The 26,401-nt window shown below is 45.5% G+C and overlaps 1 protein-coding gene across 1 annotated transcript in view; it reads left to right on the top strand.

Annotated features, from left to right (window-relative positions):
• The window catches only part of ATG2B (autophagy related 2B), an 86,971-nt gene that overhangs the window by 33,395 nt on the left and 27,175 nt on the right, over nt 1-26,401 (top strand). The window contains exons 8-28 of the mRNA XM_006839510.1: nt 463-648; nt 1,882-2,036; nt 2,134-2,239; nt 2,898-3,159; nt 4,785-4,935; nt 5,937-6,029; nt 6,135-6,323; nt 9,544-9,817; nt 11,452-11,554; nt 13,123-13,315; nt 13,548-13,690; nt 17,773-17,930; nt 18,829-19,001; nt 19,473-19,623; nt 20,926-21,125; nt 21,248-21,328; nt 23,023-23,129; nt 23,278-23,370; nt 24,436-24,506; nt 25,163-25,239; nt 25,459-25,629. Coding sequence (XP_006839573.1) covers nt 463-648; nt 1,882-2,036; nt 2,134-2,239; nt 2,898-3,159; nt 4,785-4,935; nt 5,937-6,029; nt 6,135-6,323; nt 9,544-9,817; nt 11,452-11,554; nt 13,123-13,315; nt 13,548-13,690; nt 17,773-17,930; nt 18,829-19,001; nt 19,473-19,623; nt 20,926-21,125; nt 21,248-21,328; nt 23,023-23,129; nt 23,278-23,370; nt 24,436-24,506; nt 25,163-25,239; nt 25,459-25,629 — 3,137 coding nt within the window. The remainder of the gene's footprint in view (nt 1-462; nt 649-1,881; nt 2,037-2,133; nt 2,240-2,897; nt 3,160-4,784; nt 4,936-5,936; nt 6,030-6,134; nt 6,324-9,543; nt 9,818-11,451; nt 11,555-13,122; nt 13,316-13,547; nt 13,691-17,772; nt 17,931-18,828; nt 19,002-19,472; nt 19,624-20,925; nt 21,126-21,247; nt 21,329-23,022; nt 23,130-23,277; nt 23,371-24,435; nt 24,507-25,162; nt 25,240-25,458; nt 25,630-26,401) is intronic.

Here is a 26,401-nt window from a genome sequence, read left to right as displayed (position 1 = left end):
GATGACACTGTGAGTGGTTCACACTGAGTGGTTCACACTGAGTGGTTCACACCTAGTGGTAGTAAGAAGCCCCCGATGACACTGTGAGTGGTTCACACCGAGTGGTAGTAAGAAGCCCCCGGTGACACTGTGAGTGGTTCACACTGAGTGGTTCACACCTAGTGGTAGTAAGAAGCCCCCGATGACACTGTGAGTGGTTCACACCCTCTGTCCAGCCACTGTGGGAGAAAGGTGAGGCTGTCTGTCCCTGTGAAGACTTGTAGTCTCAGCATCCCTCTGGAGTGCTCTGCTCTGTCCTGTAGGTGGGGGTTGCTGTCAGTCGGGTTCTGGTCGATGGCAGTGGCTTTGGTTGTTGATGTGGTATTAAGTTGCCGTTGTATTAGATAAATGGATTTAGGGGAGAGAAATGATTGAGTAACTCCTAATTAACTGACTTTTTGCTTCCCTTTCGTTTCCTTATAGAAAACTCTAGCAAAATTGGATTGTCTAATAAAGACAGAAAAAATCGGCCCATGCAGCAAGAGGATGAGTATAGAGTTCGGATGGAGTTAAACCGCTATTATTTGAGGAAAGACTCCCTGTCAGCGGGGGTTTCTTCAGAACAAAGCTTCTATGAGGCTGAAGCAGCTCATACACCTTCCAGCCGTGGTAAGAGCTCCAAGTCCACCAAAGGTGGTTTCTGTCCTCAGTGCACACAAAGCTGCATTTCAGCATTCAGACTGCTGTGAGATGCTAACGGAACTGAGAGGGCCAGCCCGCAAGGATCTTGAACAAACATCTAAGATGCTCTAGCCATGAGACAGGGACAGGGACGGGTCTGTGCAAGGCATGGAGGTGTCCTGTTTCCCTGTATAGGTTTTGTCTGCAAAGTGGGATTTGTTCTAAGGGAAGCCCATTAAAAATGTAGATTTTATGCAAAAGACCAGGTTGGAGGTAATTACTCACTGTGTTCACATGATGTATGGTGGACCCCTGAAATGGGAGCTTTTATCCATTAGTCTTCCCACCAAGCATTGGTAAGCAGTGTTTCTACCCAGCCTACTTTGTGTTTGCAGCTACTTCAGAAGGTACGAGCACTTTTATAGTACTGTAAATAATCAAAATTCAGTTAATTGTTGTTGTTAAGTGCTGACCCGACTCCAAACCACTGACCTTGGGGTTCACAGTACAGTGCTTATTATGTTGTTGTTGTTGTTAAGTGCGGTCGAGTCGGTTCCGACCCATAGCGACCCTGAATAGGGTTTCCGAGGCTGTAAATCTTTACGGGAGCAGATCGCCTCATCTTTCTCCCGCGGAGCAGCTGGTAGTTTCGAACTGCTGACCTTCCGGTTCACAGCCCGATTCGTAACCACTACGCTACCAGAGCTCCTTATTATAGGACTTGTCAAAACAAAAAAATTAAAGCCTCTTAAGGAATTTTGGTGATACCAGATTTTATTTGCATGAAAGCAAAACACAGACTCCTGAAAGAAAGAAAGAACGGAAGCCGAAGTGTAATTCTGCATATAATGTATTTTGTTCTTTTTGTTCATGAAAACAAATAGCTGTATCCATCTGAAACTAGAAGTTGCAAGATATTTATACCATTCTGAAATCTAGATATTTGTCTAAATTGACGTAACATGCTTAAAAACACACCAAGTAACACTGCCTGTCTAAGCATCCACAGACACATCTGATATTAGTAAGATAACCTTTTGTCATCCTGTTTTCAGGCAGGGTTTTGCTCCATCTTTAATATGCTGGATGTAATAAGCTATCTCGTTCGAAGTAACTGAAATTAGGGGTCTCCCTCTCTCTCAAGTCATGTAAAGGGGAAGTGTGGTGTGAACTTACTTTAAAGGGTTCAAGTGGCAACTCACAACGTTTCGTGTTCCCTAGAAGAAGAAGTTTTCTTCTCCATGGCTGATATGGACATGTCCCACAGTCTCTCTTCTCTTCCACCCCTGGGTGACCCCCCAAACATGGACCTTGAGCTCTCATTAACTAGCACACACGCAAATACTCCTGCAGAATCTCCGCTCAATGCCACTGTGGTAAATATCAGTTAACTTCTGTTGCTCTCTTCTTGAAAAGTTGTTTCCAAAAGTCTGCACTGTTTTCATGCACTTTTTAAAAAAACACCTTTTGTAGCTTCAGCCACCATGGGGAGATTTCCTTGATCATCATAAAGAACCACCAGTGAAGGGCTCGCCCCTGCCACCCAACCTCGTCCACACAGCATCTCCACCGAAGACCTGTAAGTAGAAATGAGACGTTTGGTCTTGGTGTCCGCAGGAATTGTTTCGGGGACCATGTTTTTGTTTCTTTTCTTCAGATACCATTGTTTTGTGTTTTATATTTGCCTTTTTATCTGGGCCACTTAAACTAATCGTAGAAAGTAAATGGAGTGACTGTTGAACAATTCTTGGTGAAGTATTTTAGGGTTGTTGCCTGTTCATTGTAGTCTTTCTGTATTTCAGTCGTTAAATCTTTCCTGTGACAAAGCCCACCACAAGTTTCACATTCGTGCTTAGCAGTCTCAGTCAGCCACCTGGAGCATGCTCCACTGTTTACACGCTCCCTGGGACACACCCTAAACCCTTTCTTGGCCAGAGTCCACTGAGGCAGACACAGGCATCAATCAGGAGAACTGGAGCACGCAGTGCAGTGTGATTCATGTAAACGTTCACTCCGTCAGTCATTGCTGCAACCCCTACTCTTTTGTACTTTAAGTATCAAGAAAGATAGTCATCTTAGTTTACTTTAATTTGTGGTTTAATATCATTCAAACTGATGTATGATCCCCATTGTGTAAAGCTAAGCTAATGCATGAGTGCATAGTTTGTCATTTTGATACAGTCTGTTATGTTTAAGTATGACATTGCATGCATGTAATTGTAGCACATGTGTTTCAGCTCTCCCATCCAGATCTGTCTCCGTGGATGAACCCAGGCCTGAACTGATTTGTAGACTCGCTGTTGGGACCCTGTCAGTCTCTGTGCTTCACATCGACCCTTTATCTCCACCAGAGACGCCCTTGAACCTGAACCCATTGACCCCCTTGGCCGAAGCTTTCTTTACTTCTATAGAGAAGATAGACCCAGCAAAATTTTCAGCAGAAGACTTGAAATCCTTCCGAGCAGTATTTGCAGAAGCCTGCTCACATGACCACCTCAGGTAACACTCTACTGTCCGGTGATGAGCCTTAAAGAGCTCTTGTATTGGACCCTGGTAGTCTCTGCCTCCATCTCGCTTTCTCACTCACATTTCACTAGTAAGTGAGTGGGCTGCCCTTGCCGAGCTGCCAGGATGTTTAGTCTAGCATCTTGGGGTCCTCCCTCAGACGATTTGGCATGTGGAGCAGTTTAGCTCAGGGGTCCCAGCAATCTGGGTTTTTCCAGGTTCTTCGCCCTTAGCTCCTATCAAGTCTCCCTTACCACACAGTGTGCCACTCTGATGTCGTCATGAAAGCCACTGTGGTGGCCCCTGGCTTCCCATACAGAAGACAGCAGGTGGGGACACAATGTTCTAATGAGGGAGGACTCAAAAGATCCATGTGTATTGGCCACAGGCTGGTCCTGAGCTTGGAGGACACGTTTTCAACTTCTGCTTAGAAATAGCACAGCTGTCCACATATCCCAAATGCCCCATGACCTTCCGTGGGTTGCGTCCTAACAGATGAGAGAGATTGGCATTTCTGAGTACAGGCAGAGCTCCTTTTCTTGCTCTTCTCTTCATGGAACTTCCGCAGATACCGTGTTGTTTACAGAGGGAAGGTTTGTGGCACCCTGTGTCGAGCAAGTCTCTGTGTCCCATTGCGGTCCTCTTCACACCACCTCCAGTATTTTCTTCCTGTTGGTGCCCACTTCACAGACTGCAGCCTGGGAAACTAGCGCATCCAGGGACATGCCTGATGGCAGTCTCCTCTGTGTTGTGGCCCTCAGGAATGGAACCACAGTGTCTCTGAGGTCAGACTGTGCAGTGTCCTTTGTGTGCAAATACTACCTAAGTCATTGACTATGAGGGAAATGATCTCTCTGGTGTCGAATAACATTTTTATGCACAAAATTGGAGTAGACACAAATTTTGGTCTTGAAACTTTCACCTCTTTTAAATTATGAACATGAGTATGCATAGTAGTTTTGAGACCTGGCCCTAGTAAAAGAAACCTTGTGTGTTAAGACAATAGTGTTTATGATCAAATTCTTAACAAAAAGCATTTTTCTGCCCATTTTTGACAAAGTTTCAAATCTCTGTCAGTTGCAGGCTGCTTTTAGATAATTTTCAGAAATGACTTCATACATTTTGCAGATTTGAAAGATGTTAACTATTGCAGTGTAAACACTAGTATATGTTGTTGTTGTCAAGTGCCGTCGAGTCAATCCCAACCCATCGCGACCCTGTATAGAGTTTCCAAGGAGCAACTGGTGAGCTTGAACTGCCGACCTTGCAGTTCAAACAGCTTTGCAGTCTGGCGCAGTAACCCACAGTGAAGGAAATATAAGAGTGCTTCAGAGAAGTCTTGGAAAGATTGAATTACAAGATCATGGAATTAATTGCTCCTACAAATTTTTGCAGCCCCTCGTAAATGTATCCTGGGTAATTTTCCATCCACAGGAGAACCGATTTCAAAGCTTAATCCGAGGAATGGGGAGTGGAAGCCGTCTTTCTGGTTAACATCCTGTCAGAACAGGTGGAGGGTTGCTGCACTTTTCCACTGCTGTGCTCTGCAGGAATGCTGAAGATCTACTGTGTAATCTGTAAGGATATGGATTCTAGTAAACACTGCATTTCTGTAACAGGTTTATAGGTACTGGCATCAAAGTCTCCTATGAGCAAAGACAAAGGTCAGCCTGGAGGACTTACAGCACCGACCTGTCCGTTGGGCGCATGGAGCTGGTGGAGTGCTTGTTTCCCGGTGACTCCCAGTCCACACCTGCTCACTATACAGAGGTAAACATGGCCTTTTCCCTTCACCACGCCTCTGTGCGTCTGTCTGTCCTAGGGACACATGAAGGGCAGTGTTTTCTGAGAAATGTACAATTCCAGGAAGGAATGTTACATGTGTATGTGGGTTGTGTGTTTTTTTTTTTTTAGTTTTTATTGTGAACTATGTGATAGTTTACATGGGAGGACATTAGCTTTACATTCATCCTATCTATTTCATTTCATTGCCATGGTTATAATCCCCTCCATGCATCATCAAACATCCAAAGGGTACATACACCCCACAAGCCTGCCCCCCAGTCGTCAACACACAGCCCCTCTCCCTCCCTGGGTCTAGAGTCCCCAGTTGCTCCATCTCTCCACGTCATCGTCTCTGCCTCCGTCTCTGGGGTTGTGTACTTTTTGTTTTTTCATTTGTGCTTTGTTGGAACATATTTTTAAGTGAAACATTCAAGCTATTAGAAGAAGAGTCTTAGAATTTTTCACACCGAGTTGACTTGTTTTCACGTGGCACAGGTTAAAGGGAACTGTAAAGGCTGCCTTTGAAAAGTTCTCTTGGTTTCTGAAGAATTCTATTATTTGTGGGCCGTGTGCTGTGTGCTCAGCACCATTTCAGTCTGTTGAAATGCCTTTTCCCATCTCACTCCTCCGATCTTACTCCTAAGGGTGCTTCCTACAGAAACTTGTGACAGTCACCAAAGTCACATTTATCACTGTCACTTGGCCTTGTAAACGGTTTTCTTCTCAAAGTACCTTCTTGGGCGTCAATTCATTTACTTGATCTTATGGGACTTACCAGACGGGTTCACGTAGTTGAAGCCTCACCCACATTTTGCAGATGAACTATTTCGTGTCACTGAAATGAAAAAGCGTGTCTGAGAGTCCCAGTGTTAGTATGTGACAACACGGGCTTCCAAAAGCTTCCCCACTGAATGCTAGCAGCTCTGTCAGTTCAAAGTGATTGCTTAGGGTTTATGTTTACACTCACCTTCCTATTTGTGTTTTAGCTTTTAACGTTTCATTCCGATGAGGGGGCTGATTCCCACCCCCCTGTGTGTCTGCAGCTTCATTATAAACATTCTGAAAACAGAGCGCCCCAGGTAAGAGTCCCTTTCTCTTTCCAGATTGTCATTTGGAAGACAGTGGTACAGTCCTGTACCCATGTTGTCTGTTATTAATGGCCTTCTTCTTTTCCTTTTGAAAAGGGTAGTCAAGCAAGACTTAGCTCAGTTCCTCAGAAAGCAGGACTGCAAGTGACATTGACGCCTGTGTCCTGTGAGCTGGACATCAGTATTGTGGACAGGTTAAATTCCTTGCTTCAGCCACAGAAGCTTCCTACTGTCGAGACAATGGTGTCTCACATGTACACTTCATATAATAAGCATGTCAGTCTGGTAAGTGTTCCTGAGTTGTGAATGCTAGTCATAGGTTAGAGCTGGCTGGGGGGGTGACTGTAACCATGGTTACCATGATTATGCTGACACGGGCCCTGGACACCATCCTGGTGGTAAGTGCCCAGGGAGCACAGTGGGGAAACTTGGCAGGTAATGGACAGATTGGTGGGTTGAACCCCCAACGGCTCTGTGAGAGAACGATCTGGCCACCAGCTCCCCTAAACACTGTTGTTGGGTGCCGTCAAGTCAGTCTGACTCCTAGCAGCCCCATACACAGCCTTTCCCAGGCCCTGCACAGTCCTCACAGGGTTCCTTTGAGACCATGGCTGCAGTCACTGGGCCGCTGCATCTCACTGTGGCTCTGCCTCCTTCTCCAACATGAGTCTCAGTCTCGCCGTCCTCCCTTCTACGGAGCATTCAGGATCTACTTCTTCCAAGTCTAAAGATTACAGCTTAGGAACCCCTGTGGGGCAGTTCTCTGTCACAGTGAGTCACTCGGGGCCACTGTTGCCTCAGTGATCATTCCTGAGCCTAAGTGTTCTGAATAAATTAAACAGCTTATCTTGTCAAAACAGCATTATTGTTGTCATGCAAAGGGAGACTTCTCTTGTGTCTGGGTAGTAAGTCAGTGTGCTGGTTGACGTGCGAGGTGCTGGGTAATAACCAGATGCTGAGGCGCCTGGTGCAGCCGTGACTGCGCAGCACACCGCGATGTTCCCATCAGCATCTACTGCTGTTGTGAGGTGCCACTGAGCCAGTTCTCATTCACAGTGACCCTGTGGAGGGTTTCCTTGTGGCTCGCAGTCCAGTGCTTTATTGACAGCGCCCCACCAGGAGTCCTCCTAGTACCGCTGTGTGAATAAAATGGGGGTCTCGGAGAAGAATGGGTAGAAACAAAGTCGTACCACCGACTCTGTTAGAATGGTCCAGTTTCCCCTCCTTTCTGTCTTCATGTGAATTTATGAACAGCAATTATAATAGCTCCGCAAAATTTTATTAGCTAATGCATTTTCAAAAGCTCCTTGAGCCTCCTGTGAAGGCAGCGTGTGTTATAGAGCCTCTAAAATGGGAGCGTGTGAAAGTGCCCCACTCTGTCACCACTTGGAGCTGGTGACGGGAGTCTAGTCAATCAGGCAGTCTGAAGTGAGTCATTATGACCCTGTGGAGGGTTTCTGAGGAGCCGCTGCTGGGTTTGAACTTGAAGTTAGCAGTTCAACCCTTATCTTTTATTATTCTAAATCGCTACTTACCAGAATAAGTTTATTAAAAATCCAAATATAGCATAAAACACACACACATACAAAACAAATGCTCTAATCTAGGAGGTTCTAACGCTCATCTGGAAAGAGATGCATCCGGGTTGAATTCTTTGACTGTACTTAGTCTGCATGCTAAGCATATAGCCCTAGAAACTGAATTCTATGAAAAAGAACATGACGTCAGGATTGGAGGATGACTCATTAAACAACCTGCAATATGCAGATGGCACAACCTTCTTTGCTGGAAGTGAAGAGGACTTAAAATGCTTACTGATGCAGATGAAAGACCACAGCCGTCAGTATGGATTGCACCTCAATGTAAAGAAAATGAAAATCTTCACCACTAGACTACTACATGACATCATGATTTATAAAAAAAAAAAAAAAAGATTGAAATTATCAAAGACTGCATTTTGCTCGAATCCATTATCAACACTCATGGAAGCAGCAGTCAAGAAATCAAATGACATATTATATTGGACAAATCTGCAGCACAAGACCTCTAAAATGTTCAAGAGCAAAGATGGCAGTTTGAGGGCTAAGGTGTGCCTGACCCAAACCATGGTATTTCCAGTAGCCTCATACGCATGCAGAAGTTGGACAGTGAGTGAGGAAGACTGGACAGGAATTGACACATTTGAGTTACGGTGTTGACTAAGAATATTGAAAGCGCCATGGACTGCTGGAAGAACAGACAAATCTGTGCTGGAGGAAGTACAGCCAGAATGCTCCTTCGAAGACAGGATGGCGAGATTTCATCTCTCATTCTTTGGACATGTTGTCAGGAGGGGCCAGTCCCTGGAGAAGGATATCATGCTTGGTAAAGTGGAGGGTCAGCCCAAAAGAGAAAGACCCTCAACAAGATGGAGTGACCCAGCACTGGGTTCAACTATGACAGCAGTTGTGATACTGGTACTGGACCGGGCAGTGTTTTGTTCTGTTTTCCTAGGGTCACTAAGTCAGATCCGACTCAATGACATCCAACAACAACCATGTAGGACTCTAGAGACTGATTCTAGAAATGCACGAGTGTTACCACCTACCGCTTACTATGGTTCAAGTTTTATAAGCTACAGCACCTTTTAGGGAGAAAACAAGAATCAACTTTCATCTGAAGGCATGGTCTTTGCTCCTTTATTCCTTTGGTTTATGGCCTTTGGTTATCGTTAGCCCTCTGGTTTGGTTTCTCAGAAACATTTAATGGGTCAGAGTCTGGGGCTGCACAGGGTTTGAGGCGAGTCATTTCATGAGTATTTATATAGAACCTTGTCCTGGAGCTCCAGAGAAGTAAGGGACAAGCCTGTGCGTTTGGTGGATTTCACCTAGTGCCACTTTGACCATTCACCCATGTTGGTAAGATAAATCCTCAAGTTCTGTGTTGTCACTATCACGACTTTTAACCATACTAAAGTTGTTGAAAGGCTAAGTTTTCCTTCGTAATGTGTAATGAGATGGATGTGCACGTACAGTGACCATATCTTTACGCTGGGGCTGGTTTTGTTTTGATTTACTTTGATCTTTTACTTGAAGTTTTAACTTTCGTTGATAGTCCAAGTTTGCCAATGGCTATGGCATTATAAAGTTTCAGAACACCAAATTAATAGGGTATCAGTGTAGTCCTGGTGTGGTCCTGTTGGATAAGCACTGGACTGCTTGCTAATTGCAATGTCAGCAGTTCAAACCCACCAGCCATTCCTTGAAAACTCTATACAGAGTCACTGTGAGTTGGTTCCGACTCATAACAACCCTGTATAGGGTTTCCGAGGCTTTTTAAATCTTTGCAGGAGGAGAAAGTCTCATCTTTTGGTGAGACTGAAACCACCAACCTTGTGGTTGGCAGTCCAGTGCTTGTCTATGGCGCCACCGCCCCCCATCCCCATGGTAGTGATCGGACCCTGATATCACGCATGTGCATGATCTAATTCAGTGCTTTGGTGTTTTCCTGATGCTCTGTGTTCTAGCATAAGGCTTTCACTGAGGTATTCCTAGACGATGCCCACAATCCTGCTAACTGCCGGGTTTCGCTTCAAGTCGCCACCCCAGCTCTGCACCTTTCTTTGCGCTTCCCAATCCCGGATCTGCGATCAGACCAGGAGAGGGGCCCCTGGTTTAAGAAGTCTCTTCAGAAGGAGGTCCTTCACCTAGCCTTCACAGATCCCGAGCTGAAGACTGAGTTTCTCGGGGGATCCATGCCAGAGCAAGTTCAGCTGGAGTTCACATTTCGAGAACTCTCTGGTAAGACTGAGCTTATGGTAAAGGAGCCCCACTGGAACCCACAGCTGCTAGAGGAATACAGTTCAAGGGAAAAGCATCATGCCAGAAAGCAAGAATGCCCCACTGCCCCCTCTCCCCACCCGCCCCGGCTGTAGAAATAGGACAGTAAGCGCTTTCCTGAAGGAGTGGCTGAGTTTGCTGTTACTTATTAAATGCTCCCCTTCCCCAGTGCTGTATGAGGTGGTTGGGGTTGGTGCCATCGAGTTGATTCCAATTCATTGTGACCGCTAGAGGGTTTCTGAGGCTGTAAATCTTTGTGGGAGCAGAAAGCTTCATCCATCTCCTCTGGAGTGGCAGGTGGGCTCAAACCGCCAACCTTGTGGTTCGCAGTCCAGTGCTTATCCTGCAGAGCCATGCACTCCCATTGCATGTGGTAGGGCACTCTAAGCCTCACTGTCGTCGATTTGATTCCGACTCCTTATGAGTGTACAGGACAGTAGAACTGCCCATAGAGTTGCTCAGACTGTTAGTCTTACTGGATCAGACTGCCTCATCTTCCTCTCCCAGGGTTTGAACTGCCTACTTTGCAGCTAGCTGCCTGTTGCTGAGCCCCCTGTGCCTCCAGGGCCCAGTTAGGCACTGCTATATGTCAGGCACTGTGTTAAGCATGTCACATATATGATCTTGTTTCCTTTAGCCTGCCGTCAAGGGACCGGCAGGTGGTCTCTTTCTGAATCGGGCAGTACCCCAGAGCGGAGCCAGGACTCCCATCCAGTCAGACCCCAGAACCGAGCCTTCACCAGTCTGCTCATGTAAAATCTCTGGCTCCTCTGTAAAATCTTGAGTTGCTTTGTTGCGTTTCTTGCAAGTGAATGGTTTGTAGCAGTTGTGTGCCTAGCTGCGTGTGCTCTGTGTCTCTGTCCCCGTGTCGGCCATTCTCTCAGTGTCTCGCAGCTTTGCGTCACCCTCTTGCACACTGCAGACTACGGCCTGGTGTAGACATCACTTTCCTACACACGAGGAAACCAGAAAATGCATGTGACTCACCCTGTGGAGATAGTGGCCCACAGTGTCTGACATTGGCATGGGTGGAAAGGCTTAGAAGGAGCGTCCTCCTCCCCACCATGCTCCTCGGCCACCACAGCCCTCATTGGGACCAGTGGGTAGAGGCCCTGCCTTTGTTCTCGCTGAGTTTCTCATGGTCTCTGAAGAGTTAAGATGGTTAGTTCCCGATCAGGGCTTCTCGAGAGGGCCTTCCCGAGTTACCTGGTCTTCCTTTCTCTCCCGTGAAAGATGCTCAGAACTCTGACGTGCTCATCACTTAACCTGCTCGCTTCATCCCCACATGTACACATGAAACAGACGAGAAAACACTGTAAAACTTGATGCTGTGTGAGATCCCTGCTTTAGAGAATCTGGCTGCTAACTGCAGTGTCAGCGGTTCAAGCCCACTAGCAGAAAGATGGTGCCGTCTGCTTCCATAAAGAAGACAGCCTGGGAAGGGCCAGTTTTCCGGGGTGTCCTCCGGGGTGCCTCTGAGTTGGAGAGGACCCATTGGCAGTGGTTTTGGGTGGGCGGCCCCTGAAAGGCACGGTGTATACTTTGCTGTAGCTCTGGAAAGGAATGTGTTCAGTCAGTCACCCTGATTTCCTCAGGCTCATTCCAGGAAGATAAAGGAGAACCATCAGTGAAGTTTTTCCATGTGTCCAGTGGAGTGGATGGAGACGTAACATCATCAGATGACTTTGACTGGCCACGGTGAGTAAACAAATGCAGAGAATGCATGGTGAAATGCTGCTCTCCTTCCAGCTACTTCATGGCTATTTAAGTTAAACTAGGACTTGAGAGAGCCCAGAGAGGGATGGACAGATGAGCTCAGTCAGGAGCTCTGAGCATGCTCTGTGAAAGCTGTACCTGAGGATATGTTAAGTCAGCCAGGGGAGTTCCATGTGCAGCCAGACTGGGCAGGAGAAACCTTCTTGACATCAGAGCAGCCAGGTAGCTACATGGCTCATGTTGAGTAGTGCTATCTGCTTGTCATAACCAGGTATGATATGGACAACAGAGGACAGCTGACCCTTGAACAACACGTAGAGATGACCCTTTTTGTGCCATTCTTGCGTGTCTTGTATCGCTTCCCTTCCCTCATGGCGTGCACTGTATCAGCCTGTACACCGCAGACGTTCCCTGTGAGAATTGGCTTCCCTTCAGCGAGGCGAGGTTGGATACCGTAGACATCTGAAACACTCAGCACTGTTCCTAACTAGAACCCACTGATTCCAGCCAGCTCAAGGTCAGAAAACTTAGAGATGCAACACGGCTGTTCTGTGTGAGGGTCAGTGTACTGGGCTGAAACAGCAAGAAAAGGACAGTGGGAAGGAAGCCCTATGAGCTATTAGGAAAGGAGTGTCCTCGCTGGGAACACAGCTGCTGCGGTCACGGGCTGCACAGGTTCATTGCTGTCCTTAGCTGTCATCCAGCGGGCTCTGGACAGTGGCACAGGGCTGCCATGGTGTCGTCTGCAAGCGTTATTGGTCCTGGCGCAGCACACTAACAGCTCTCACCTCCACTGACAGATGGGTGGGGGCCACACCTCACATGAGGTGGCTCGGCCTTGCAGTGAGGGTGGGGAGTTGACCAGGGAACCGCCACGGCCCCCCAGGGAGGCTCAGCTCTGTGATAGCTCCCAAACAACCACAAAACCCTTTGTGACTGAGAATCTCGAAGGAAGAGATAACTTGATGCTGCAAATCTGAAACTCTATCCACAACCACCGCCACCCCACTGCCATCGAGGCAGTGCAAGCTCATAGCGACCCGAAGCTGAAAATCTTGACAAAGCAATCTATCTTATCTTTCTCCTATGAAGCAGCTGGTGGGCTTGAACCACTGACCTGTGCCACCAGGGCTCCTCTTCGATTGCCTCGTCTCCCCTTGACCATTTGAGCCAGCCATGTAACTTGATTGCTTAGGTGTGTGTGGGCTCCATTACAGCAGAACAGACTGCACGTGCTTTGGTTTATAACGACTAGGATTCTGGGACAGAGGTCGCTGCTGCTACTAAACCATAAAAATAGCTGGTTTGCTCTCAAAAAGCCGAGTTTCCAGTTAACCAAGTATAAAACGGTGATTTCTTTTTAAATGAACTTAGAACACATCTTATCCATGTCACTCTTAGGTTTACAACATGCTCAGCGTCAGGGTACTTTAGACAGGCGCAGACTCTAACGCAGTCAAAGTCTATCAGCTGCCTTGTTCTCAGTCTCCTCCCAAGTGAGGCTTGCCTGTTTACTGAGAGCTGGCCGTCTGTCTGCTGTCTCTGATCAGAATGGTGCTGAAGCTTAACCCGCCAGCCATGCACTCCATCCTGGAGAGGATAGCAGCGGAGGAGGAAGACGAGAACGAGGACCACTTCCAGGAGGAGGACGGGGCTGCCCACTCCCTGAAGGACGTGTGTGACCTCCGGAGACCAGCCCCGTCTCCGTTCTCTTCCCGTAGAGTCATGTTCGAAAACGAGCAGGTAAAGCAGAAGGGGGCGAGCGACGGTGCCAATCCCAAGACTCTTTACAAGAGCCGGTGTCCTCTTCGTACTCAGTGTTTCGGGCTAACATGAAGCGTTTTCTCTTGCTCTTTCTTTTCCTCAGTAGAAGATACACACCTGTTTATTTCCACACGTACCATGTAGGTGAAGACGGTGCTGCTACTCTTGTTATACCTGATACCTCTTCTTGCTCTCACCTGTTCCATTGTAGATGGTGATGCCAGGAGACCCTGTGGAGATGACAGAGTTTCAGGATAAAGCAATCAGCAATTCTCAGTACGTGCTGGAGCTCACGTTACCCAATATTAACGTAACACTGCCTAATAAGAGCTTTTATGAAAAGCTTTATAATAGGTGAGTTTTAAGACATTTTGGTGAATCTTTGTCATCAGACTTTGCGGCTCTCTGCCTCCCGTCACCGTTTCCCACGTCCCTCCTGTCCTTTCATTGATTTGTTGTATTTGTCATCTTGGTTTGGCGATGATTCTACAACTGAGAGCATTTTGATGTGCTTCTGCCTCAGCGGAGTGTACTGACTAATGTGGCTGGTGCTGAGGCTGCGTGTGTGTGAGATATTTATTCCCCTAGCCCAAGGCTGGCTGGGTGCCCTCTGTCCGCTTAAGGCACAGAACTGAGCAAATGTGACCTCTTGTGCGTAGGCAGCTCCCCTCTGGGGCACTTCTCCTCTGTCCTCTTGAGTCTTGTGCAGTGACAGGAAAAGCGTTGGGAGACACTCAGGTAGATAGCCCACGGAAATGATGACGTGAGAATGCCGAACAGAAAATTTCAAAGGGAAGCTCGCGAAGACAAGGTTAGGGGTTACAGTGAGATATGTAAAGAGTTGAAAACTAATGAGGAAGAATGTACACAGCATTTCTCAAGCCGAAAGAACTGGAAAAAAAAAAAAAGCCAAGCCTCAGGTTTGGAGGAGTCCATGGGCAAAATACTGATACAGGAAGCATCCAAAGAATGTGGAAGGAACACACAGTCACTGTACCACAAAGAACTGGTCAGTGTTCCGTCATTTCAGGAGGTGGTATATGTTCAAGAGCCAATGGGACTGAAGGACAGCATGCAGACTGCGCTGAAGGCATTGATGAGAAACAGGGCTCCAGGAATTGACAGGCCACACACTGAAATCTTTCAGTAAACCAATGCAGCATTGAAAACGCTTGCTTGTGTCTACACCAAGAAGTCTAGAAAATGGCTGCAAGGAGATGCAACTTTGAGCCTATTCTAAAGAAAGCTGAGTCCATATCATCAAACAATACCATTAATACCACACGCAAGTAACGTTTTTGCTGACGGTAATTTAAAAACAGCTGCAGCAGTACATCAACAGGGAACTGCCAAAACTTCAGGCCAGATTCAGAAGAGGACGTGGAAGGAGAGAGACGCTTACTGATGTCAGATGGATCTTGGCAGAAAGCAGAGAACAGCAAAAAGATGTTCACCTGTGCTTTATTGACTATGCAAAGGCTTTCAACTGTGTGGGTTATGCAAGCTATGGGCAACATTGTGAAGAATGGGTGTTTTAGAACACTTAATTGTGCTCATGCGGAACCTGCACATAGACCAAGAGGCAGTTGTTAGAACAAAACAAGGGAATACTGAATGGTTTAAAATCAGGAAAGGTGTATGCCAGGGTTGTATTCTTTCAATCTGTATGCTGAGCAGATAATCTGAAAAGTTGGATTATATGAAGAAGAACATGGTATAAGTATTGGAGGAAGACTCATTAACAACCTGTGCTATGCAAATGACACAGCCTTGCTTTGGGGGAAGTGAAGAGGACTGAAAGTACTTACTGAAGAAAATCAAATCCCACAGCTTTCAGTGTGGACTGCATCTCAGTGTAAAGAAAACAAAGATTCTCACAAATGGACCAATCAGGAACATCATGATAAATCGAGAAAAGATTGAAGTTGTTAGACTTCACTTTACTTGGATGCACATCATTGCTCATGCAAACCGTAGTCAAGAAATCAGATAATGTATTACATTGGGCAGATGTGCTGTAAAAGATCTTTTTAAAGTGGTAAAAGTATATGTGTCACTTTGAAGACTAAGGACCCAAGCCATGGTATTTTCAGACCCCTTGTATGCATATGGAAGCTACACAAGGAATAAAGACCAGAGAGGAATCAATACGTTTGAATTAGGGTGTTGGCAAAGAATATTGACGGAACCATCGATGGCCGAAAGAACAAAGAAATCGCTCTTAGAAGCAGGACTGCCAGGATGCTCTAAAGCGAAGATGGCAAAACTTCGTTTCTTGTACTTTGAATATGTTTTCAGGAGGGACCAGTCCTTGGAGAAGGACATCATACTTGGAAAAGTGGGCGCTCAGCAAAAAAGAGGAAGACCACCAAGGAGATGGCAAAGCAACAGCAGACGCCAGCATCCCAACGATCCTGAGAATGTTGCGGAACCGGCGGAGTTTTCTTCTGTTGTCGTAGGGTCGGTGTGAGTTGAACTAATTCAGTGGCACCTGACAAAAACACATATCAATAGTTTATATAAACACACACTAGATGACTTCATAAAGTTCATGGAAAAGTGGAATGAAAAAGAATAGAATTTTTCCATGTACTTTTTGAAGTCCTTTCATGTATGTGTGTATGTATATATGTATGTATGTGTCCTTTCATGTATGTGTGTATGTATGTATGTATGTATGTGTCCTTTTGTGTGTGTGTGTGTGTATGTATGTATGTATGTGTGTGTCCTTTCATGTTTGTATGTATGTATGCATGTGTCCTTTCTTTCTGAGCAGGAGTTATAGCCAACTCTGCTGTCAATTTATGCATTTAAAATATCTCTAGTCCCTTGGTAAGCTATCTCGTTTTTAGAAAGGTGGCTTCTATACAGTAGAATATTGTTTATAATTGAACATACCAAACAACTCTAACAGGCTTTATGGAATCAAGTATTGTTTCACACAGTCGTCATGATGGGTCCTGAAGTATCTTGAGCAATGCTTACTTTCCTGATGTCAGAAAACATCATCCAGCGAGATTAACGGTACCAAATTGTGCTTGGGCCAAACCATAAATAAAGCAACCAGTTCAGTCTTGTGAAATTTTACATTACATACATAAACAATTGCTAACTTTTACCTCACAATGGTAAGAGAATGTTTGTGAGGAATAAGGTAAAAAAAGGACATTTCCTGAGAAAATTCTTTATAATTTCCTGATGTATTTACACAAGGAGTGTAGACCAGAACCTGGTTTCCCCTTCTTTTTCTCTATCCTGTGATTACTGTATCCCAGATGCGTTGAGCCAAGTGAGTCCCAGACTCTTTTAGCCACCAGTGTGTGTGTCTCTGATGTGGTGAGTTTCCAGCTTGCATCCTGACTAGGGCTTCAGTCTACTGAGAGTTAACTGCGCTCAGTCCTGGGTCTGCTCTAGGCCTTCAGAAGCTCGGGGATCGGCCTGGGGAGTTGCTTGATTCCTGGGTTCTCACAAGATGGGACAGAGTTGTGCCTCGGCGCCTGATTGATATTCATGCTAGGCTCACGATGAGTCTGTGTTTGGGAGGTCTCCATGTGAGTCGTTTCCTCCATTCGTTATCCAGGGTCCATGCCCCCTACTGTTCTGGGTACCCAGGAAGATGAAGAAGATACAGGCCCACTCAGAGTAGGAGACAGGGGGCAGAAAAGGCAAGGGAGATTCAAAAAGTTTTGCAACAATGGAATGAAAAGTTCACGGAATTCCTCCATAGACTTTTGAAGCCCTCTCATATGTGTGTATGAAGGCCATGCCGTGCGTCCAAATCTAGCCAAACTCTTCGAGAGTCTGAGTTATATTGAAAGTTAAGGGGGCAACTGAGTGGAGGGAAGGACAGTGGGGCCATGACAGGTATTTCTTTGAAGGAGGAGAGTGTGGCTGACTGTAATCCATCCAACTCTGACATCTGCCTCAACGTTGGTTATTGGCAACCATTTGGCAGCTCCAACCAGTCTAGAAGGATTTCCCTCTCCTTAATCTCTGCCCCATACATACTCCTCATCTCATGCATGCTTCTCAAAGAAGTTCTTTCTAGTGAAGAGAGAAAAGGCAGGTATCCGCCGAGGAAGCCAGCCAGGGCAGCGGACACTGAGCTGCAGTCAGCTTTCCCAACCTGGTGACCGTCAGACAAACGAGAGGGTCAGCTGGAGGCCACAAGTGCTCCCTGTGGGCTTTGCTGTTGAATTCACTCTCTTTACTTTATGCTGTGAGTATATGACCTGACTAGAGAACACAGGAGGGGCGGCACCGTTGACGCTCGTGAGCAAGCAAGCGGGCGCTGCTCCACTGTTTACGCAGTAAACCCTAACTCCACTTTTGACCACTTTTCAGAGAGTGATTGCGTGTGTGACCTCTTAGAGCTGTTCTTTAGCTTGCCTTCTGTGGAGGAATGGCTGTGTACCTGTCCTACTTTGTCTCTGTAGAATCTTCAATGACTTGCTGCTCTGGGAACCCACCGCCCCTTCACCTGTGGAGACACTGGAGAATATCTCCTATGGTGTTGGACTTTCTGTAGCCAGCCAGCTGATTAATACCTTCAACAAGGATACTTTCAGTCCAGTTAAATCTACAGTTCACTACGGTAACATATTTTAAATGCGTTCTGAATTTGTTTTGCCTGGTGTCTCAGTAAGGAGCCCTTGTGGTATCGTGGGTTAAGTGCTGGGCTATTGATCGTAAGGTTGGCGGTTCAAGTCCACCGGCGGCTTCTGTGGAGAAAGATGAGGTGGTCTGCTTCTGTAAAGACTGATGGTTTTGGAGACCCTGTGAGCAGTTCTCTGCCGTCCTCTAGGGTCACTCTGAGCTGGAGTCGACTTGATGGCCTGGGGTTGGGCTTGGGGTTGGTTTATTGTAAAATAAGCAAAGGAGTACATTTTTCTATTGTGGATCTATAAAAATATTTTTGGGTTTTTTTAAACTATTTTTTCCATTTGTGACTGTATTTTATCATTTCTCTTGATAATTTTTAAGAGCATTTCCCCACTTCTGTGTTGGTGCTGTGGGGTTAATGCGCTAGACTACGAGGTCAGTTTGAACTACAAGGTCGGCTCCTTGGAAACCCTATACAGGGTCACTACGAGTCAGAACTGACTTAACGGCACTTAACAACAACGTTCATATGATGAGACAATTGTCACTTAGGAATGTTCTTGTGACACTGGTAGTAATGTGCACGTTGTTCGGTGCTCAAGAGAGAAACATTGAAAGCGCAGTTTTATTGCCTTGCCCACACTCCGAAAAGACACAGTTGTAGATATTCTTGCAGTAATGTGGATAAGGAGTCCTGGTGTGGCGCTGTGGGTTAATGTGCTGGATTGCAGGGCCGATTTAAATCACAGTATTGGTGGTTCAAGCTCACCAGCCGCTCCTCAGAAACCCTATACAGGGTGGCTGAGTCAGAACCGACTTGACGGCAGTTCACAACAACAACAATGTGGATAAGCTGTCCATGCCATGTGACTGATGTGTGTCTCTCCTAGACGAGGAGAGTGGGTCTGAGGAGGAGACTCTACAGTATTTCTCCACTGTGGATCCCAACTACCGTTCCCGCAGGAAAAGAAAACTAGACCCTCAGAACAGGAGCTCACAGAGCTGTCTCTCGGTTCTCCTCAACATCAGTCATGGGCTGGTGGCAGTATCCACAGAAGTCAAGGTAAGGACTTACAGACCCAGAGTTCTTGTCCAAGCTCGCACACCAGTGAGTGACAGACGAAGATTGATGTTCTGTGGAGACAGCAACTTTAGGGATTTGGTTTTCACTGCAGACCAAGACAGGCTTCACGTGGTCCTTCTTCTGGGAAACAGATGCTGGGTTTGCCTCTCGAGAGAGATATGAGAAATATCTGTTAGAAAGGAGATGGCATAGGGGAACTTCTTAGGCAGATGCTGGGTTTGCTCCTGAGGGAGGTACCAGAAATACCTGTCAGAAAGGAGATGGCATGTGTAGCATTTCCTGATTCACCTTTAATGCCACCATGTTGGAAGTGTGCCAGTCGGGCGACTTTGCCGCCATGTAGGAGAGTTTCCCGAGCTCAGCCTAGACAGTGTTCCAGGGGACAGTCTTCCTTGTCTGCATTTAAAAAAAAATAAAAAGACTCCTCTATTTTTCTGATCATTTTATTAGCAAGAGAATGGAGAGCTTGTGGCGAGCAAGCACGGTGAATTCTGGTTCGAGTTCAGTAATGGCTCGTTATTCTGCGTAACACGATACGAAGGCTTCGATGACAAGCACTACATCTGCCTTCATTCTGGTGGCTTCAGTCTGTACCACAAAGGTAGGACCCATGGGGACTAGGGGTGGCCAAGCTGGCTTAAATGTCTTGTTTCATCAAACAAAATCTATCGAGATCAGAACTTTTGAGACCGGAGATCATTTCCTGTGAGGTGCTCTGCTTTGGCCAAGGTGAGGCTTACTGTAAAGTTGTAATTGCCTCCATTCTTCATTGTAATAGCAGCTTTAGTGAACATAGTTCATATGCTGTGCAGCTCGTCCATCTAAAGTGTGCTTTTCAGCCGTTTCTCCATCTGTTTACAACCCGTGCAGCCATCATCACAGTGCACCAGAGTACATTTGCATCACCCAAAACAGAAACTCCGGACCCGTGAGCTGTCATTTCCTAGCTCCCTAAACCTCCAGCACTCTGGCAACCATTCCTCTACTTTCTGTGTCTATGGATTTGCCTGTTCAGGATGTTTGCTCTAAAGGGACTCATGCAATGGATGGTCTTTTGTGACTGACTTCTTTCACCTAGCATGATGTTTCCAAGTTGTGTCAGCAGGCCAGTGACTGACATTGTTGACTAGTGTGTGGTATGTGTGTGGTAGTGTGTGGATGCCCCTGCCGTGGAGTCGATGCCAACTCAGTGACCCTCTAGGATAGTGCTGAACGCCTCCTGAGGGGGTCTCTGTGGAGGCAGGCAGCCTCATCTTCCTCCCGAATTGTCTGGATTTTATTATCCATTTATCAGTTGCTGGGGTCTTCGATTCTGTATTGCTTTGGGTATCAGATACAGGACCTTTTTTTTTTTTAATGTGATTTGAATGAAAGTTTACAGAGTAAACTGAGTTTCCATTCAGCAATTCATACATCGTGTTTGACGACACTGACTGCAGTCACAGTGTAAGTGCCGCATTCGTCCTCCATGTCCTTCCTGTGCTTCCTGTTTTAGAGTGGTTCCTGACTGACCTTCCAGATAGATGGGAGATGCTTGTCCAGTCCTGATGCCTATCCGATTTTCCTGTTGGAATGTAGTTTTCCCAGCATTTCAGAATCTTGGATGTTGGTTTTAGTTGGGTACATCTATCATACCAGTGTTAGCAGAGAAGTATGGATTGTTAATGTCAAGGTGGTGCCTGGTCATTTTGCCTCCAGGATGGCCTTTATTGTCAGTACTACTATAGGGTAAGCACTGGATTGCTAACTACACTAACTGTAAGGTTGGCAGTTCAAACCCCACCAAGTGCTCTTGAAAACCCTATACTCAACGGCACACAACAACAACAAAAATGTGCATGGATTTTTGTTTAGAATTCTAGAAGTCCATGAACTAATTTCAAATCATCGCGTGGTTCTCTAGGTCTAGTGGACGGAGTGATTCCTCTTACGGAGACAAGGTTGCCCAGTCCGGTGCGCCCACACTGGCTGGAGCCTACCATCTACTCCTCAGAAGCAGACGGCCCCCACCGGGTGTCTTCAGATGGTGTTGGAGGAGACAGCTTGAATATGCTCTCTGTAGCAGTGAAAATACTGTCCGATAAATCAGAATCGAATACAAAGGTTTGTGTTTTGTGCTTGTTTACCATGAAACACTTGCTACTGATTTGATTGCCGGTTAAAAATGACTGGAATTCTGGGGTCACGTTAGGAACACGCGTAATTCTCTGTGCTGTTCTGCATAGGAGTTTCTCATCGCTGTAGGGCTGAGAGGAGCCACGCTCCAGCACAGAATGCTGCCATCTGGCCTTAGCTGGCACGAACAGGTAAGCTCACTCTCGTGTGTGGATCCATGTGTACACTGATGCTGACATGTGACACACATACCGAAAAATTACAAGTCCTAAATGTTCAGCTCATGAATTATCACCAAGTGGATACTCGCATGTGACCATCTCTTAGGCTAAGAAGTAGAACATATTAGCAAGCTGTCATTGATTGTTTCACCTTAGAGTTTGGTCCCTAAAGCTTTCAAAGACAGAGTCATACCTCCCCTTTAACATGAATTCACTGCCAACTAAGACTCCTACCTAATCTAAGTTATTGCGGTCAATTCAGTCCTACAAGGGTACTCTGTAAAAGAGCATAATGCTCAAGGCAGACAGTTTTTACGAGTTAAGCTAAACCGTTGTTTGGTTTTTAAGAAGGCTCTAGTCGATATTTTTGATTGAAGGTTTACAGATTACTTCAGGGCAGTCATTTCAGGGATTCACCCAATCTTCATGGCTACAGGAAGTCTGGAGTGCCTGAGGATTTGAAATTCTGTTCTCCATCAACCTCCTTTTGATCAGGAATCTTCTGTCGAATCTTTGATCAAGATGTTCAGCAATGGTAGCTGGGCACCACCCAGTTCTTCTGCCCTCACTACAAAAGAGGCCCAGCCACTGCCCACCTCCTATTCCCAGCTCTCCATTTTCTGCTGTTGTTCAAGTGAAAAGAGACCAATTGTTGTGCCTTGGATGGTCACTTACAGGCTTTTAAGATGCAGGCACGTGGCAATGAGCTAGGACGCAGAACAGAAGATTAACTTGGATATCCCATGAAACCATGATCCTGGACCCTCCAAACCAGGGAACCAAATCTCAAGAGGTTTTTGGTTGTCCATTAGCAGCTTTAGTCACTGGGACAGAGTCGTTCTCTGGGTCCGGGACCTGCGGAGAGCCTAGATTAGAGGAGCTGGAAGTGATGTGCTGATGGCAGTATGGGCTCTGGTGGATCACATGATCTTTATGAGGTTTCCTGTAATCAACTTTCATTGCACTAATTGTATGCGACTCATGAAATGCAGTTGGTTTTGGGTAAGAAGTTTTAACTCTTATGTAAAAACAAAAAACTAGGGTACTATGTTTCCTTTCCATACTCCTTGTAAGGAGGGACTTTTTCATTGTGCTAGGAAAATAATCAGTTATTTTTAAACATGAATATTTTCAAAATGGTTTTTACATAAAAGCATATAGAAAACCTGAGAAATAAAGGGGTGGTTAGTAGGGACAGTGAGCTGGCTGGAAGGGGGAGAGCTCTCCTCCCGTCTATCCATCTGTCCTGTCTGCCAAGATTACAATGTGACACAAGATGCTAATGAAAGGGACTGATATGCAGATGTAGCTCTAGGCATAAAGTAACAAAAAAGAACTCCCCCTCCCCCCACTGGATCCTAGGCGGACACCGACTCAGAGCTTTACCCAGTCTTCAGCAAAAGCATTTGTCAAGGATCCTTGCAAGCAGGACCGGGTGAGAGAATGTTCAGCATACTCTGTTAGGTAGCTCACAGAGGTGACGGTTCCCGGGGTATCTCTTTAAACAGATTCATTCGGAAGGAAGGGTTGTCCTTTTGCAGTCTGATTTCCCATGAAATGGTCGCTTCCCCTGTGAGGTCTTCCGTTGGGTTTGATCTTCAGGATTTTTTGTCTCAAAACTTTTTTCTTCTCAAGCAGGGCGGTTTCTGTTTTTGTGATTATAGATTTTATACTTCTTGAATATTGCTGACGAACCTGTGTTGGGCTATAACCCTCCAGCATCGTTTACAACTTTCCATGTTCATCTCTGGAGCTGTTCCCTTGACTACAGGTGAGTCCGTGGATGGGACAGAATGAAGCTGTCTTGTCTGAAGTAGGCACCAAGCCTTTCCAGTGCTAATCCTGTGCAGCTCTGTCCTGAATGCCTTGCTCGGAGCTGCAGCAGTTGACGTGTTCTTGTTTTTTTGGGGGGATTTCAGGCCTCTCCATCTGCCAATCCGCTCTCTTCTCACCGTGGAGACCTTCAGTGTTTCTAGCAGCGTCGCTCTGGATAAATCGGAGTCTACACTCAGGTACCCGTGTGCTTCATTGTTTATAAAGTACTAATTGAAGTTGACCTAAACCATGTAATTCGAGTCTCCGCCTGGTGTCAAATCAGCGTTCTTTTACTCATGAACTCACCCACTGCCGAGTGCACTTCCTGCTCATAGCGACCCTATAGGACAGCTGCAGCGAGCGGTACCATTAGGTTTCGGGGCTAAATCTTTATGGGAGAAGACCGCCCCATCCTCCTTCAACAAGGCTGATGGGTTTGAACTGCTGTCTTTTCAGTTAGCAGCCTAATGCCTTACCCACTGTGCAACCAGGGCTCCCTTGTTCTTGGAGTCCTGCCCTTTTATCCAGGTGAACCCCTTGTTTCTCTCTCAGGCAGTTTCTTCCTGTCTACTCCTTTTGTTACTGTATTTCACCCTTCGGAGAAAGATTCATTGAGATACTTCGTTTGCTTTTTAACACATAGGAAATTGTGTAGCTGTGTACTGTGGAGTCGGTCCAACTCATAGCACCCCTGATAAGGTTTCCGAGGCTATAAATCCTGACGTCAGCAGAAAGCCTCATCGGTCGCCCTCGGAACAGCTGTCCTTGTGGTCAGCAGCCCGACTCATAACCCCCTCCGCTGCCAAGGCTTCTTCATGTAGGGTACACACTCCCTATAATACTAGATAAATAGGTTTCATGATTTCAACCCCGTAAATGTGAGCAGGAAAAAAACGCCCAAAATATAGGATACATTTGAGCAGATGACTTAATCTCATTCTTTGTACCATTTAACATTCCTAGAACACATTGACAATGAGCTTTAGGGAAATAGTTGATGACATGTAAAGTTAGAAATTCCATATGGTGTTGGTAATGCTTGTATGAGAAAAAAAAATGTTGCGGTTAAGTGCCATCAAGTAAATTCTGACTCATGATGACCCTGTGTACGGTTTCTGAGGCTTTAAATCTTCTCAGGAACAGAAAGCCTTATATGTTTTTCTTGGAGAACCTGGTGGGCTGGAACCCCAGACCTTGTGGTTAACAGTCCAGAGTTTATTTTTCAGATGTTGGTTTTGTCTTTTTTTTTTTTTCCCCCTCAGAATCATCTTGGATGAGGCTGCTTTGCACTTATCTGACAAATGCAATACTGTCACTATAAATTTGAATAGAGGTAAGAGTTGGTAAATAAAATCTGGAATATGTCAGTGCTGGTTTGTGTGTGTGTGTGTGTGTGTGTGTGAATGTTTTAAGCTTTATCATTCTGAGATAATGCCAGTGAAGTTAAGGTTCTTATGAAATATCAGTCTGTAAAGTTCTCAGGTGATGGTGGTGGTGTGCCATGGAGTCAGTTCTAACTCATTTCTGAGGCTATAAAGCTTTACAGGAGCAGAAAGCCTCTCCACACTTGAGGTTAGCAGCCTGACTTGTCACCACTTCAGTTAAATGCATCAGATTACACAAGCGTACTGAATATGGGGGGTGGGGGGGATTTTTAAAATCTAAAATAAGGTGAGTTATAGGATTTTTATAAGAAAAAAACTATATATTTCCACTGCATTATAAATCATGTGGCACTGTGGGTTAATGTGCCACACTGCAAAGCCATTTGAACTGCAAGGTCGGTGGTTCAAGCTCACCAGCTGCTACTTGGAAACCCTATACAGGGTCGCTATGGGTCAGAACCAACTCGACAGCACTTAACAACAACAACATAGATTTTTATAGTCCTATCCGCAGTGAATTTTTAAATGCTTGTTCTTTTATTAGTTGGATAGCGTTTTTTAAAGCAATTCTTAGATATTTTATTAGTTGCTTTTTAAATTTTAGATTATGTTCGTGTGATGGATACGGGGCTTTTGGAATTAACCATAACTGCAGGGAAGTCTAATTCCGATGGCGAACAAGTGAGTTACTCAAACAAATGGACTTTTTTGTTAAAAGATATTTTTAATAGATTTTAAAAAGTTGATTTTACTATAAAATGGTCTCATATTCCTAATATTGGTCAAAGTAAATAAAATGTTTAAAATAAGATTGAGTTATTATAAATTCCTTTTCTACTTCATGTGTGTCTGTGCAGAAGGGTAGCTCTTCCCCTCCCCTTTGTCCTGTACTCTGTCCAGGCTGGGCCCCGCTTCGAGTTACATTGCTCCAGCGATGTCGTCCATATCCGGACCTGCTCCGACTCCTGTGCTGCTTTGATGAACCTTATTCAGTACATTGCGAGCTATGGGGACCTGCACGCTCCCCACAAGGAAGACATGCCGCCCGGAACCCCTCAAAGAAAGACCAAGGTACAGCTGACACAGAACTCCTTAGAGTTCACCCCCACACCATGTGACCAAAATGTGCCACAGGGCCTTCATGAGGGACAATCACGAGAGGAAAAACTTGGAAAGGTTTATCTGTCTACTCCTTACCTTCAGAGAGAGCGTTCTAAAAATGTATCCATCTCTTCTAAGTTTTCAAATTTGTTGGAGTACAACACTTCATAGTATTCTGTTATGATCCTTTTGATTTCCTTCGGTTCCATTGTGCTATTGCCCATGTGGTTTCTAATGCGTATTATTTGTGTCTTCTCCCTCTTTTCTTTTGTTAGGTTTGCCTAACAAAATCTGTCGATTTTGTTAATCCTTTCAAAAGAACCAGCTTCTTGTCCTGTTGATTCTGTCTATAGTTTTTCTGTTTTCTATCTCATTTATTTCTGCTCTAATCTTTAGTATTTCTTTTCTTTTGGTGGCTGTAGGTTCCCAATGTTGGTCTGTTTCTAATTGTTGTAGATGTTGTGTTACTGTGTTAATTTTGGTTCTTTCTTTCTTTTTGTATGTGTGCATTTATTGCAATAAATTGTCCTCTCAGCACCACTTTCGCCGTGTCCCAAAGATTTTGGTATGTTGTGTTTTCATTCTCATTATCTCTAGGAACTTTGTGAATTCACGTTTAAAATCTTCTACTACCCAGTTACTCTTCAGCAGTGTGTTAATTCTGTTTCCATGTATTTGACTTGATTTCCTTGGTCTTCCTATTGTTGATTTCTAATTTGATAGCATTGTGGTCTGAGAAGAT

This window comes from Chrysochloris asiatica, unplaced genomic scaffold, assembly GCF_000296735.1.
Source record: "Chrysochloris asiatica unplaced genomic scaffold, ChrAsi1.0 scaffold00025, whole genome shotgun sequence".
Lineage (NCBI taxonomy): Eukaryota > Metazoa > Chordata > Mammalia > Afrosoricida > Chrysochloridae > Chrysochloris > Chrysochloris asiatica.
Note: the sequence above shows the minus strand (reverse complement) of the source record. Positions and strands in the feature narration are given on the sequence as shown.